The following is a 15645-nucleotide window of genomic DNA, read 5'->3' as shown; positions in this document are numbered from 1 at the left end:
CATACGAAAAAGACAGATAATTTTGTACTTCGACAACCCTTTCAATGTTCAAATAATATTTATTTGTGGTGTTTAATATTTGCTTTCCATTGCCACACATGCATCTACTAAATTTTGAAATCATTAGTAAGCAACAAAATCTCAATTGGAAAATTAATTACACATGTTATACTAGTCAAAGATAGAAGTGTGTACGTAGTCATGTCTCAAAGATATTATGTGAAGTAAGGAATAATCCATGCACCATAAGTCATAGTTGGGAACCAATAGAAAACGACCTTTTTGTGCATAGAGTGCATGCATAGAACTAGGGTACTTGTATCAACAAAGAAATCACTTTCTTGATGATAATGTTTCGTTGAAGAGTGTGGCATTTCGTAAGCAAAAAATGAGTTGAAAGCTGTCTTACAGAATGCAAGATGCACATAGAGGAAATAGTTGTTGAAAGTATGGCAACCGATGTCTCAAAGGAATAAGAAAACAAAGGGGGAGGAGAGGCCACTATTCGCAAACCAGCAACTTGCGTCTCTAAAACTACAAAACAGAAAGGTGGTCCACTTCATTTAAAAATGTAGCAATAAAGTGTAGATTGATTCTCCACACGGGGGGTGATTGAGAATGGTCAACAAGCTTATAGAAGAGTCTAATTGACCATGACCCATAGGAATGGTTTATATTGGTTATATTTACATGCACGCCATGAGGAACCCCTCAATACTAGTCAAGCTAAATAAGTTTTCATAGTTTAACACAAGCCCCTATAGCCTAAGTAGAACCCCACAATACCTATGTCCCTTGGTACTAAAACCATTCTAGTTTCATCACCTCCTTTGGTACTAACACTATTCCAGCTTCATCACTTCCCTTGTTAATAAAATCATTCTAGTTTCATCACCTCCTTTGGTACTAAAACAAATTCTAGTTTCATCACCTCCCTTGGTACTAAAACAAATTCTAGTTTCATCATCTCCCTTGGTACTAAAACAATTCTAGTTTCATTAAGCATGCTAAAGAACACATTAAGCACATCATTAGCCACAAGCCTAGCTTTACTCACCTTCCTTATTAGTTTGGTCCCCGATGCGATCCAGACATTGATTAATGCTGAGCCGATCCGAATCCCTGACCTCACACGTTGTTATGCGGCGGTGGATAACTCCATCGTCGGCCCGCCTACCTCACTGAGCTTAAACTGTTGCTTGCCCATCACCTCACCACGGGGAGAAATTGCCGATTTCACATTGGATGCCTACAATGCGACAAGATATAGACATATACGGTACCCCGCCCACAAAGCGAGCCGGGCCTACATCGCGAAATATAACTTGGCCTACGCTCGCATGCGGGCGCTACCTCCCGAAGATCCGCGGAGCCTAGCGGGGCAAGCCAGGATCCATTGTGCCTTCTGCAATCACGCCTACGTGCAAGGCGGAGATGCCGGGGCGAATGTGCCTCTTCAGATCCACTTCTCCTGGTTGTTTCTTCCGTGGCACCGATGGTACCTCTTCTTCCACGAGCGCATCCTCGGGAGCCTCATCGGGGACCCGACGTTCGCGCTCGTGTTCTGGAACTGGGACGACCAATTCTATGGCGGCAATGCCATGCCCTCCATGTTCATGGACAAGGAAAACATGTCTTCCCTCTTTAACCCTAACCGCAACCCGGCTCACTTGCCGCCCGCCATTGTCCGCTTGAGCCCGCTCGACAACAGCACCAACAACTCCGTGGTTATCAGCCAGAACCTCAACACTATGTACCAGGTTGTCGTAACCGCAAACACCGCTGAGCTCTTCGCTGGGAGTGCTTACAGGCAAGGTTTAGGGTTAAGTGTTTAAGGTTTAGGGTTTAGAGTTTAGAGTTTAAAGATTAGGGTTTAGTGTTTAGGATTTAGGGTTGAGGGTTTAGTGTTAATGGTAATCCACTACCCCATATGACATTGTCCCATTACGATTCCTACCTTCCTTCGGAACTAGCAAGGCTATGCATTTCCGGTTAATTTATATCTATATATATTATGCATTTTTCATACATGATGGGTTTAGGGTTTAAGGTTTAAGGTTAATCATAATCCATTACCGAGTATGACATTGTCGCATTACGATTCCTACCTTCCGAATTAGCGAGGCTATGCAATTCCAGCTAATTTATCTCAATATGTATTATGCATTTTCCATTCAGGATGGGAACAGACTCCACAAATGCAACGGTTCTCCAATCTCCATTGGCCGGAAGCCTAGAAGCTAGCCCTCACAATGGCATCCATTACTGGACAGGGAACCCTGCCCTACCATTGATACAAGACATGGGCACATTCAGCACGGCGTCTCGGGACCCCATTTTCTATGCCCATCACAGCAATATCGACAGGCTATGGGACCGATGGCGGCACGGAATGCCGGGAGGCGAGCGGACGGACCATGCGGACCCGGACTTCCTCGAAGCCGAGTTCTTGTTCTACGACGAGGAGGCGAGGATGGTGAAGGTGAAGGTGAAGGATGCATTGGACATGGAGAAGCTGGGCTACATGTATAAGAGTGTGAGGAAAGGGGATATGCATTGGGTGAGGTACAAGCCGGAGGCAGTGACAAGAGGGAGTGCCATGGAGACCATAGATGAGACAAAGGTCACTGAGGTGGGGCCTGCAAGAGAGAAAGACATAAGGAGCATAAAAGTGGGGCCCAGCCCATTGGTAGCCACAGTGAAACGTCCGGACAAGCCCACCTCCTCGCAAGGCCTCCACGTAAACGAGGTCCTAGTGATTCAAGGTGTCGAGGTGGCCGACAAGACAAAGTTCGTCCAACTAGTGGTGTTTGTGAACATGCCCCACGCGGTGGCCGGAACGCCCACGAGCTCAGCCGAGTACGTGGGGACGTACAATCTCGTCCCCGAAGCACCCATGGCCGGTAGCCCCGCGGCCAAGCGCCTCACGAACGTGCAATTCGAAATCGGCGATAACTTGAAGCGTATCGGCATCCAGGACGAACCAAGTGTCATCATCTCGCTTGTCGCCAAAGGTGTGGACCCAGAAGTGTCCATCCAAGGGATGCTTCTTCATTACGTGTGAAGCCAAACCCCCCCTCCTCCCCCCCCCCCCCAAAATGAAAACACAAATAAATTTCCTACAAGCCAAGCTGGGTTCGTCGAAACATCTCTACATATTTGATTGATTATTTGATTTGTCCTAATAGGTTTGCTCAATTCTTTGAAACGCGTTTTTTTTTTCAACCTTTTACGAATCCGATGTCTTGCTCATTGTAATTTGTATTGAGAAAAATTATAGAAATATATTTGTTCAAAATAGTTCCCTACGTGTTTCGTTTGGCTTGGACTACTTTGTGGAACCTTAAAATTTATGTGAGACAAGGTTATTTGGTCCCAACCCATCCTAGTGTTTTATTCTCACAATTCCTTAAATAATGAATCGCATTTAACATGGCTTTTAGAAAGATAGAATACTGCATGCAACAATGTAGAAAAGCATATTCAAAAACGAGTATTTTGTTACATTCTTTTGAATCCTTTAATATGGAACAAACTCAAGATACATGTCTTCAAAAAAAATGTGGAACACCTTGCAAAAAGATGGACAATATATATATATATATAGATATAGATATAGATACCATTAGATTTGCACTTTATACAAGGCCATCTTTCTAGAGCAAACTAATAACATGTATACACTCATACATGGGCAAAAATGTTCATGCCATGTATACCCTATGATTAGAGATGTTAAAATAGCAATGGTCATGTGTTGCTAGTAGATATGATAAATCATGTTATAAACATATCATTCATGCTTAGAAAGGTAATATTTGCAATATATTAATATTAACTTCCTCTTTTAGTGTGCTCACATTTTTCATGTGAAATATTCCACCCTGACTTACTTGAAGGATTTGTGGAGTTTGAAAATATTATAAGCATTCATACCATTTTATTCGCCTAAATATATTATCAAAATCGGAATGCAAATAAATATGTTGATGCCATGCCTTTGATCCAAAATTTCCTTCCTGAATACATTGTGACCTCACATGTGTACATGGGCATCACATTGTCCAATATAGTCTCTTTCTTATACTACATTTGTTTATATACTTCCAATGCAAGCAAAGTGAATATATATGCCCAAGTGCATCTGTGGTCACTTTCTGTCCTTTTAGAATTCTCAGATTCACACTTCAAGACACAAGTTTGCACGTAACCCATGCACAAACTTGCGTACTAGCCTCATTTGTGACACATGAATGGATTGACACCATGGTCCATCTTAGATTTCAAACTCCAAGTTGACATCTCCATATAATTATCTACATAGAAACTAGATATCCGCTACATACCCTAGAATATTATCTGCATTTGGCAAGGATGAGTTTTTCACTTAAAACATTCAATTAGTTCATTTTGGGAGTGTTGTCCATTGTCTCCAATCTGTGATTAAAAGGCCTTGATGTTTGTAGTTTTTTGAGACCAGATGAAGTTCCAAGAGAATGTCTAATGTTTATGATACGTTAATGTTTACCCTAGCTTTATCCTTCAAAGAACTAGGAGACAAAGCACTATGCATATTTTTTTCATGTCGTCTATTAAAGTACATTTTCAAGGTTCCATTTCTCATGTTTACATCATGAGATATTCTCGCCATCTTTTTCTCAGGCTAATCTGGTGTAATTAGTTCAATCACAAGTTATCACTAAATATACCAAATTCATTTCCAATGTATATGTCATTGATCCTTTCAAAAAACCAATGTTGGTAGTTTGAGGTGGCCATTGTTAATATAAATTTGAGAAGTGTTGGTGTTAGTGTGAAACTCTTTCACAAGGAAAATATTGCTATATTTCTTAATCCATGATGCTAGGTATCAGTTTGGGTGATGAGAATTCTCTCTTTCAAGTCGACAAGAGGAACTTTATTCTGAATTTTAGAGGGCACAAAATGCCAACAATGATTGCAAAGTGAAACTTGCATAAATAATGTTGTTCAACCATGTTTGTCAATTTTGAGGAAGTGATACACGTTAATTCCAACACAAGACAAGGGGATTGTCTATGTTCAAGTTGTCCTTGACAATGAGCATAAACATAGCTTTAGAAAGAGATATATCACAAGGATATGTGTGGACACCACTTGTTTTGAAAAAGGGCAATGTTAGTTCGTACAATGCGTGATACACCAAGCTATGTAATAGCATATCATTCTCTTATTGCATGCCTTTCGTTATTATTTTTCTCCATATAGAACGAGAATTTATAAAGAAAATTCAACGGGAATTGATCATGTGCAAGGAATATCATAGTGATGTGTCGTGAATATCACATTGATGTCCTTTATGAAATGACAAAGGAAAGCATGCATGTGTACGTTTAAAAGTGTGACTATATATATTTTATGCTATGTATATTCTAATGGAGGTAACTTCTTTTGCAATGTTTCATGATATAATTAAGGAGCATATATCTATGAGATAAAAATTTCTTAATGGGCCCCATCATTTTTCTCTATTCTAAAATGTCCCTATGTTCATGTTATTCCTTGTTTGTTAAAAAAAATGCAAATTTCAAGTGATGAGCTTGTGCAATTCGAGTAATGAAGCATAGTCAATCTCACATCTAGATGTTGTATACTAGCCCCAAATATAAAGCTACACTAGGATCAATGTGACAAGTTCTATAGGTTTCAAATTGACATCTATTCATTGATATTGCTACTCATTGTGTTAGAGATGTTACTCCCAACCATATTGCTGCTCAACTTCAGTGCCTTATGTCAAGAATACTGCTAATGGTATGAAGGGAATTGTTGGCACATTCTTAGGCAATCTATAAGAATATGCTTATATTCTTGAATCCTCAACAATATTGAAGCAATACCTATAAACTCTATCACTGTTGATTGCCTCTACTAATGTACATTTGTATGATGAACCAACATCTTGTCATAGGTTTGTCTAGGGCATTCTAACCAACATTTGCGGCTTACCTAAGGGGTCTACATTATTTGGGATTTAGCAAAAATTGAACCTAGCCATTGAAGACCATGGAAACATTTTGGCGTTTTGTGAGGTGTTGGACCTGTGGGGCATCAACATAAATAACACTACAACCAATTATCCGCTTCATGAATTTTAGTGCAATGATGACCTTTAAAAATTGACATTGTTGCTTTCAATAGAAGATGACGATGGTTTGTTGTAATGCCCCTTCATTATTATGATATTCAACTTTGACACAACCCCTTCTAGCAAGTGTCTTCACCAACCCATGCTACGAACAATAGTCTTGTGCTTCCCTCGATCATCCTACCATACCATCCAACCACTTCATTGCAAATATTCACCTCACCAATCCATTCATGAATATGATTGACTTTTTACATCTTCTATATGTTGTAGTGTATCTCCGTTGTAACTCTTTAATCCACTACTTTCTCCCTCTAACTCACACTCTACTTTATCTAACACAATGCCACTAATTTCTCTCTCTAAGGCCTCCCTCATCATTAGGCCACACACATAATAACAATTGGATCAACTAGATGGAGGATTTAAAGAATGACACATAATTTTAATCACAATAGTTCATTATTCACGGTCTTGGGATTTATCTTTGTGGTGAACAATGCTCTATATAAAATCCTGATAACCCTATGGGGATTTAATAAAGTTCAATGTAGGTGTGCTCTCCAAACCTGAGGTGCACCTTCCTATCAATTCATAACCTGAATTTTAAACATCAAATCAACTAGTTTGACAAGCGTTTCTTTGTGTATATGTAGAGTTGAAAGAACAATTCATATTACAAGAAAGGAAAATATGAAAGTAAGTTAGGCTAGAGAATTGAATGAGCAATTCATCTATAGTTAAAAATTTGGCCCCAAATTGAATGAGCTATTATCTATTGAAAATCTGTATAATTTCCTAGTTTTAAGGTTTTTTTACTTTAGATATTTCTTTTCAAATTAATCAATATTAACACAAACTGCACGATGTAAGATCAAGACAATATACATGAAGTGGTGATTTGGGTGCAAGAATCTATAAAATTATTAAGGTTTAAATACAAAATTTTAAAATTTTACACTCAATAGTTTCACCCTTTTCATAGTCTCATTATGGAGTGAGTCATAATTGCAAGGAATAATGAACAAAATACCTTTTAAACAAAAATAGAGAAATATTAATTTAGTATTGTGATAATCTCACATTGACTAATCAAACATCATAATTCTCCATCTCATAATGTACCATCTCTTTATAGTACTATATCAATTAAAGAGCATGAGATTCGTGATTTTTGAGAGGGTACATGAATTAGATTACCTTTTCAGTAGACGTGGACTTCTTTTTTTAAACACTAACACAAGTAATAGAGGAATCCATCCTTTCAAACTCATATGACAAATTTTAGGTCTCAAATTTAAACTTAAACTAGAAGGATTATAATAAGAAACTACCTATCTACACACGCACATAGATGTGTGAAAATGGCACCTTGTTCTCTTTTGTTTCTCACTAATATTGATACTGCTACTATGTGACGGATTGCTGTGATCATAGATATACAATTATGTTAGCCAAAGAGACTGGGTTTTTCATGTCTAAAAAACATAAGGTTTTTCAAGTTAAAAACATACACACCTATAGTTGGTTAATGTTGATTTGGCTTGCATCTATCATGTACATCATGGAATTGTGCTGTAATATATAACTCCATCACTAATCCTAAATGTATGAAGTAGGGTTTGTTAAATTTATCATAATATGTCAAAAGGCAGCCACAATTTCAATTACCACCATACGAACACCCAGAAATATATTTGTAAGCAGAATTTTTAAACACTATCATTGTTAAGGGTCCCTGATCTTAAAAATTGACACATGCACAATTTCCACAGGCTAGAATAAACTAAACTGGATGGCCCATTCATTTTATTTATAAAATATGATCATTAGTAACCACACTAATTAGAAAAGGAAAAACAACACAATTTATAGCTTGGAAAGAGTTATTTGGTGTTTTTAAAAAAAGCTGCAAAAAATATCGGATGTGGTATTTATGGTTGCTCTGGATACACCAACTTCTCTCCTGTCAACTAGAAGAGATCTTTAGAACACTGAAAATATTCAATTATAAACCCTATAAGAAACAGTAACAGTAATTGCCTAAATCCAGACTAACTCCACCAAGTCTAAATTGCATAGCCTAATTCAGTGCAAAAACTTCAACCCCCAAAAAATATAACTGGCTTTAACAATAAAACCCCAAAAGTTAGCAATTACTTTCTCTAAAATCAACAAATCATAAAACAAGACCTGACACCCAGCTACAAATATATCCTAGATCACATATATTCTCTTTAGTTGAAAGCCAGATTCCAAAAATATAAAACATCCAAAAAAAAATAAACGGCTTGGAAAAGACAAGCAACAAATCAAAACCTAACGTTTCATAGCAAAAGCCCTAAAATTCAATCCAGAACCAGCAATCAAAGCCTTAAAACAGTTAAAAAACTACTCATGTTTTTGTAACTCCAGAATAGATTGATTTGGATTTATACCTACACAATTTCAACTAAGCCAGACCAATTGAAGATATCTGTAGTAAGCCTATCAAAAAATTACTGGCTGCTGGTTGAATATGACATGCTTTTTCATTCAATGCCAAGCAGTTCAGTGTAGGACGTCATACATTGAGACACCTCTTTGTCAATGACATTTTAAGGTAAATCCTGTCTAACAATAAGGTATTTTCTATCAAGACCTATTTACAAAGTTCATCAATATTATACACCATCAAGAGAGGATATAACATTCCATAGCACAACTTATCCAAGTTCAGAAAAGCTTTCCTTTCACATATTTTGTTGACCTGGAATATAACATACCATAGCACAACTTATCAAAGGTAGGAAAGCTATCATTTCACATATTTTGTTGTCCTGGAAGCAGTTGGTCCATTGCAGAGAGAGGGGCGCCAGAGAGACCTGTTGGTACTCTTTGGGATGGATGCATTTGCCCTCCATTTACATTAGCCAGAAGCTGAGCAAGCCAGCGTCTAGTCGTTACATCCTCCTGTCACATAAAGCCCATTAAATTAAGTTAATTAAGCTCATGAAGTCAATATCAACTTACCATCAACATAAAAATAACATCTTTGATGATAAAAAGTTATACTCTTAGGCAATTGCTGAAAGTACTGTCTCGTAGCAACTCTGGAAGACAATTTTTTAAAGCCTCACATGCCCTGTAACAAATAAATGTGGCATAAGACTTTCATATATGTCAAAGAATAGTTAGGCATACATGTCTTGTTTAAATAACCTTGGATTATCTGATAGACGAAGATAGCAACGGATTATATGTTTCAACAGCCGAACAGATGGCTGTTCAGCAAGCATTGCAACCATACTTCCTAGGACAGCTCCTACTGCAAAGAACCTCTCAGCTGTGGCACAAATATAAGCTAGTCCAACATCATCTAAAAGTATCTTTTGCACAATAAATGTTGCAACCTGCAAAAGAGATGCCATAACCTCCATTAATGCAAACAGAAGGAGATAAATATGCAACAAAAAAGTCAGATTGCACTTACTGTTTTTGAGAGTTCACTGCCCATTTCCATAGTGCGAAGACATAAAGGAATAATCTCAGTGGAGAGAAGAAAATTGATCACATCGGTATCATCAACCTGCCAAATGGACCATCGCAGTGAGTATCTTACTTCCAGCTGTTTTAAAAAACTTTTCCAGACAATGGGAAATCTTTGTTATACCTTAACAAGAGCACCAATAACTCCTAAACTGGTCAGACGAAGATATTCAAAAGGTCTTGTTTTGCTGACAGTATTCAAAAATGGGTAGAGATATAATGGTATGTGTGCTGTCAAAACAAAACAAATATGATAACAATAAGAATTATAAGCACCGTATTTCGGCAGGACGTAACACATCAAAATTAAGAAACAACAAAGTATCGTAATCAAGAAACATCACAAATAATGTTATTAGAATCCAGATCAAGCTACCCAGAATCTACATTAAAAAATGGCTAACTGCAAATATGCATAAATATTCAGTGTTAAGGTCAAAGGCACTATTGAAGCCCTACAGCAAAATATAAATGAGGTTTTTGCAGTCACATAGGAGTATGTTTTCATGAATGTGAAACTGAAAACATAATATCAATTATCCAATAACTTTAGATATTGTTTATATGAATCAACAGGAGCCTCAAGTCTGTTGCTGATTTGCTACATTTTTATGTAGGACGTGAAGAATGAGATATGAATAGATGCAGGACCAGTACTGTTTTTTTAGATTTGTTTTTATGGCAACGGTGTCTAGTGGTGGCAGGATAAGACTCTTTTCATTTCTCTAATGCAGAACTTAAGGGTTGGAATCAGCCACAATCCAAGAATCTAACTGACGCATTACAATTTGCAAAGAATGCGGACATATAAAAGCACAAAGGCTACCAATTTCGATCATATAAGTTTCAAATTTAGACCAAACTTTCTACTGTTTTTTATTTCAGCAATTACATGAAGCAATCGACAAAAATGACAATTGTTCTTCCATCAGATGCCAATCATCATGTTTTGTTGCATTCCCTGGGTATGAGCCCAATACATTTGTACATATTTGCCACAGACTGGTTGAAGTTAAACCATTCACATTGATTGTCATGGTACTGATACCCTCATGACAGGCAAACCTCAGAGTAGGACTGCTTGGAGACCTATCTCGGTTACTCCTGGAAAACAGCATGTCATAAGGTTTTCCACGATGAGCATATAGATATGAGACTTTTAGATAGTTTCTGTTCCTCAGAGAGCCTTTTTTTGCCTTAATCATAATACATTTCCCTGAACTCTTCATACATGATCAGGATCATCTCTTGGAGTGTGAGATGTGGACTAGATTGCAATAATCAGGATCATACCCATAAAACTTGATTGACGCCGTTACCCACAAGATGCATCACTAAAAAGTGCATTTTCTGAGATTCACGGATGATTCATTTATCATACACCCCAAAAAGCATGCTTTATTCCATGTAGTAAATTCAGCACTCAGAGAATTGTATCTGGAGATAGCTTTCCATAATAGATAATATACCGAGGTAAGGGGAGGTTTTCATAGACCATAGAGCATTCATGGATGTCAGTAAATGGATGGTAAACAAATGAAATGATCTATTCAGGTACTATTTGGGCATCATCGCAAATAGGATGAATTACCATACCAGACATTAAATGTTCTTTATCATGAAATACGCATCATGGTAGAAAGGTTTAAAAAAAACTACAGACATGAAATTGCACCTTTAGAACGTAATGTTCTCCACTGAAGGGACATGCGTGAATGAGAATGACTACAAGCAGTGATAACATGGGGATGTGATCCAATAAAGGCAAGCAGGTATTACCATGCATATTCAATGGTTGTCTGGGGGCTGTCTGGATTGTTCATGAGATGCATCAGACACATAATATAATATGTACGCTGTAGGTTTATAATCATAATCTTCTAGCTGGCCTTCATTTCGCATACCAAAAGAGCTTTCAGCAATACCATATTTCAAAAGTTTCTCCTCACATGCCAGCTAGCCCTAGCCTCTCATCATTGGTGGGTGCTGACAATGTCATATAAGACAATGCTAATGTTGCACCCCTGCTTGGATTTTGCTATTGTGTTGTTTTTTTCAGATTTCTTCTACTCAACCACTTTTTATCTGAAGGTCTGGAAATTATAACCTTGTCAAAGGCTTTATTAAAGCAAGAAAACCAATTCGAAATGCATTTTAAGAGATGTCCCAACTAGCTAGGTGATGGTTACAAACTACCTCCACTTCCTTTATCCATTCTGGTCACGCTACAGTGTACTCTACATTGCCTTTCTTCACTAAGACTCTATGTTAAGGCATGTTTTAAATTCATGTGATAATACATAAGACAGTTATCATTTATGATTCTTTCAATAAATTATACTATTTAGTATATAACTGCAAGATTCTGATTTTGCATAAAGCTTCATTCACAATATTTCTAAAACCTGTACTTATGTAGCATATACAACTCATTTTATGAAATGTCTGGTTTCCATCAATTTGGATATAAATTGCTAGAAAAGGAAAATGAGTTCTTACCATTTAAAAAAAAAGCTCTTGTTTCTGAATGTGATGCTACACACTGGAAAGAAAACATGTGCATGTTCAGAACACAAGCAATAAAGAGATATTTAAAAGAAAAGAAAAATTATATTCAACCTGCAAAAGGGCTAAAGCATTGCAAACACGATTTGATGCACCTGCAGTTAAAGTTGGTGGTGACAGCATTGGATAGATAGACACTATTTCCTGCAAATGATGTTCAATAAGATGGTGGTTCTGCAGAATAAATTGATAGAATGTGGCAAAAAATTGCATATGATGAGAGATAACAGCAGATATAATTTAATTATTTGAATGTCCTATAATTCTCACAGCTTATTACACAGAATCCACACTACAGTAAAAATGACAAAAGGTAAGGCCGCAAACTGAGCAATATATAAATACCCTGCACATGATGTATACACATGTGTATATTATTTATTACAACCAGACTTGGTTCCAATATAAAAGCCAAGAATATGCCGAATCATCAATTACCACATCTTGCTTGGAATGTTGGATGTAATCTACAAAAGAATCAGAAGAGTAAAATTCTTTCATCCGGTTGGGTTGTTGACATAAGAAAATGGTTCAAAAGATGGGGTGTGGATGAACTTTTCGAGCTTTTGGGTGATGCTATGCATTATGTAATGATTGAGGAAAGGTTGGTGGAATCAGTAAGGATGAAATGGGAAGATGCTAAGAGGACAAAGCTAGAATATTACATTGCAAATGTCAACCCTGAATGTTGGTCTCAATAACGCAAGAATGCCTATTGATTGTATCCAACCTTATCTCATTACAAATATGAGTAGTAATGCTCGTAGAGCCCTCACAATAATTCGCACTCAATCTCACAAGTTAGGTATTGAAGTTACATCATGGTATCAAAATGTAACGAATTTAAGGGCATGTAAAGTATGCAATGAAGGCATGGTAGAGGATGAATGTCACTTGCTCTTCACATGCTTGGCATATAGTGCAATTCATTCAAGATATGATGACATTAAGAGGGAGTGACAACATAAGTGCCATACTTAAGACACCACCTAGAAGGTTCAATTCATATTTGCATGCCTTATTCATGCATAGAGACATTGTGCTTCAATGTATGAATACCCCTTTTTGGGAAGGAGACACATATCAAGAACACATGTATACTCTGGTCCCATAGGTCAAAATTGGCCTCTTTATGGACGATAAAAATTCTAATTCTAACAACATCTAAATGTCTATTTATGCAGTGACATATGGTAATGCTCATTCACATCTATAAATGCATAAGACAAAACCAATGTGACATTTGGACCAAGAGTAAGCAATTGTTTACACCACTATGTCAAGTTGGTCCAACAAAATGTCAAAAGTCCAAACAATTTAAAGAAAACAACAAAAATGCAAGGAATCCCTGATGTGATTATTAGAAGACGAAAGACAAGACTTCATCCTCAATCATACTTCACTACTGGACACATTATGAGGTGGAGCTCTAGATTGCTTATATAACAAAGAGCTCTATTTGAGAGATTGATGAGAAATCATGAGTTGCCAGTACAGAAAGGACACGGAGAGAATGATTTTCTTGGGGAAAATCATGTTTAGAAAAGTGTTGCTTTTCGAAGATTCTGAAATTAAAATTTGGAAAAACTAAATATATTAACTGAAATTATATGTGTAGAAGAAAAACTAAATATATTAACTGAAATTTGGAAATACCACTTTCCCATTGCATTAAACCACCGTTCAGTTCTCCAGATGTGAAACAGCCATTTCCTGCTTGTATGGCACACCCAAACTTTTTTCTACGATTTGGCTAGTGGAAATTAGAACCACTTCAACAGATTTGCATGTTCTGCTATGTCAAATATGACACATGTCTGCTACCATAGTGCAAATAAATGAAAAAAATACGAGTGTCTTTTTCAGATTTCTTGTCAAATGATCACTTCATTCTAGATCTTTGTGCAAGAGTTTAATAGTGAGGCCAATTCCATCCTCAATCTATATCATCACCATTCATTGTACATGTAATATCATAATTTTGAGTAGTGATAATGATTTTGAAGGATTACATCATGCATATGCTCTATGCACAGACTAAAAAACAAGTAAAGGTCAGTTGTATCATCAATTCCATTTTCTAAAAAATAAGGTTTAGAGCCCTGTTTTTATTTGTATTCATAAAAAGAAAAACATTACTAAATTTTCAGCTCCATGTGTTTTTGTTGATAGTATCTTTTATTTTTATCTTAACTTGAGAATAATATATTTATCAAAATGGTAGTTTAAAACAGAAAGGTGAAATCTATAAGAAAACCAGGTACATCTCTAGCAAGCAATTCATATAGAATATAAATGTTCCTTAAGGAATATAATAAAAAGGACAAAGATTGAATGAAAGCAATAAGAAAAGATCAAAACATAGCTACATTACCTGTAATAGCGCAGCAATTGTTCCACATGAATGCCATAGCATTGGTGCTAGATCTTGAAAAAGCTCCCGTTTCTGCGTAAAAGCACTTGCTACAGCAATCAGTGCAAATTGTCACCATACCTCTCCCTCGCATGTTGTATTGTGGCTATACTATAGTAGCAAGCAATGTTTTATTGGGTTCACTTTTTCACTAATTTACTAGACGACCTTGTGATATGCCTGGCTTAAAATCTCATTAATTTACAAGATGACTGTGTAATATACCTGTGGCCAAAATCTCACTATTTCCACAAATTTAATAGATAAAATTGCACTATACCTGGGTCAAATCTCACTTCTTTCACCAATTCACTAGATGATCTAGAGATATACTTGGGTTCAAATCTCAATGATTTCACTAATGTATAGATGCCCTTGAGAAATGTATGGGTTGGGTTCATGACCCTATGGGATTTTCTGGAACATCTTAACGACTAAGCTACATCGTCCTGGCACGGCCTCTCTCTCTCTCTCTCTCTCTCTCTCTCTCTCTCTCTCTCTCTCTCTCTCTCTCTCTCCAATTCGAAACACAAAAACCATACTACTAACCTTGGAGAGATCAAGAAGAGCATTTTCCCGCTGTTCAGGTATGATGAGCTCCAAGACGAGCTGCTCTGCAGTCGCCATCTCCTTCTGTCTTCGCTTTTTCTGGGATGGAGGTAAAGAGGAGGGACCGTGAGGAAGGCGAAGGGAGTAGAAGAAGAAGAAGAAGAAGAAGAAGAAAGGAATGCCATTCTAAGGCCAGATTTCCGTTTCACACCTTTTGTCCGCCCGGACGGACGCTCCTTCGAATAGCTCCCCTCGGAGGAGGCACAAGATTATATCTGATGCCATTTTTTTGTAACGGTTCGGTTTAAACGGTTTCGGTTTAAAACTGGTTTCGTTGGTTCGGTTCAGTTCAGTTCGAGTTTCAAAATTTTTAAACCGTTCGGATTTAAACTGGTTTGATTTTGACACTCCCGAACCGTTGCCGATTGTTAGTTCTATTGATATTTGCTTGCCATATTAGAGG

The 15645-nt window shown here is 37.1% G+C and overlaps 2 protein-coding genes across 2 annotated transcripts; one reads left to right on the top strand and one right to left on the bottom strand.

Annotated features, from left to right (window-relative positions):
• The first annotated feature begins 736 nt into the window (after window positions 1-736).
• LOC147850491 (polyphenol oxidase I, chloroplastic-like) lies at window positions 737-3308 on the top strand. The gene is made up of 2 exons (XM_087336737.1): window positions 737-1810; window positions 2179-3308. Exons 1-2 carry the CDS (start codon window positions 1005-1007, stop codon window positions 3062-3064), a joined length of 1692 nt encoding a protein of 563 aa, XP_087192863.1. The 5' UTR covers window positions 737-1004; the 3' UTR covers window positions 3065-3308.
• Window positions 3309-8527: 5219 nt separating this feature from the next.
• LOC147850490 (uncharacterized) lies at window positions 8528-15337 on the bottom strand. Its single transcript, XM_087336690.1, has 9 exons — window positions 15183-15337; window positions 14595-14666; window positions 12275-12364; window positions 12155-12197; window positions 9780-9886; window positions 9600-9695; window positions 9329-9519; window positions 9182-9251; window positions 8528-9079 (listed from the first exon to the last, which is right to left on the bottom strand). The coding sequence occupies exons 1-9, from the start codon at window positions 15258-15260 to the stop codon at window positions 8930-8932; spliced, it is 897 nt and encodes a 298-aa protein (XP_087192816.1). The 5' UTR covers window positions 15261-15337; the 3' UTR covers window positions 8528-8929.
• Window positions 15338-15645: the final 308 nt, after the last annotated feature.

Source organism: Azolla caroliniana, unplaced genomic scaffold (assembly GCF_043228905.1).
Source record: "Azolla caroliniana isolate FFs.n. ecotype wild unplaced genomic scaffold, voAzoCaro1.0.p SCAF_21, whole genome shotgun sequence".
NCBI lineage: Eukaryota > Viridiplantae > Streptophyta > Polypodiopsida > Salviniales > Salviniaceae > Azolla > Azolla caroliniana.
The sequence above is the reverse complement of the archived record's forward strand: the minus strand, read 5'-3'. Positions and strand labels throughout refer to the sequence as shown.

Excerpts from the sequence above, each read along its gene's own strand:
- LOC147850491 (XM_087336737.1), top strand. The coding sequence starts at position 1,005 with ATGCTAAAGAACACATTAAGCACATCATTAGCCACAAGCCTAGCTTTA. Across the intron at positions 1,811-2,178 it reads TTCGCTGGGAGTGCTTACAG|GATGGGAACAGACTCCACAA; the intron begins GCAAGGTTTAGG and ends TTTTCCATTCAG.
- LOC147850490 (XM_087336690.1), bottom strand. The coding sequence starts at position 15,260 with ATGGCGACTGCAGAGCAGCTCGTCTTGGAGCTCATCATACCTGAACAG. Across the intron at positions 9,696-9,779 it reads TTATTGGTGCTCTTGTTAAG|GTTGATGATACCGATGTGAT; the intron begins GTATAACAAAGA and ends TCCATTTGGCAG. Across the intron at positions 9,080-9,181 it reads CTTTCAGCAATTGCCTAAGA|GAGGATGTAACGACTAGACG; the intron begins GTATAACTTTTT and ends TTTATGTGACAG.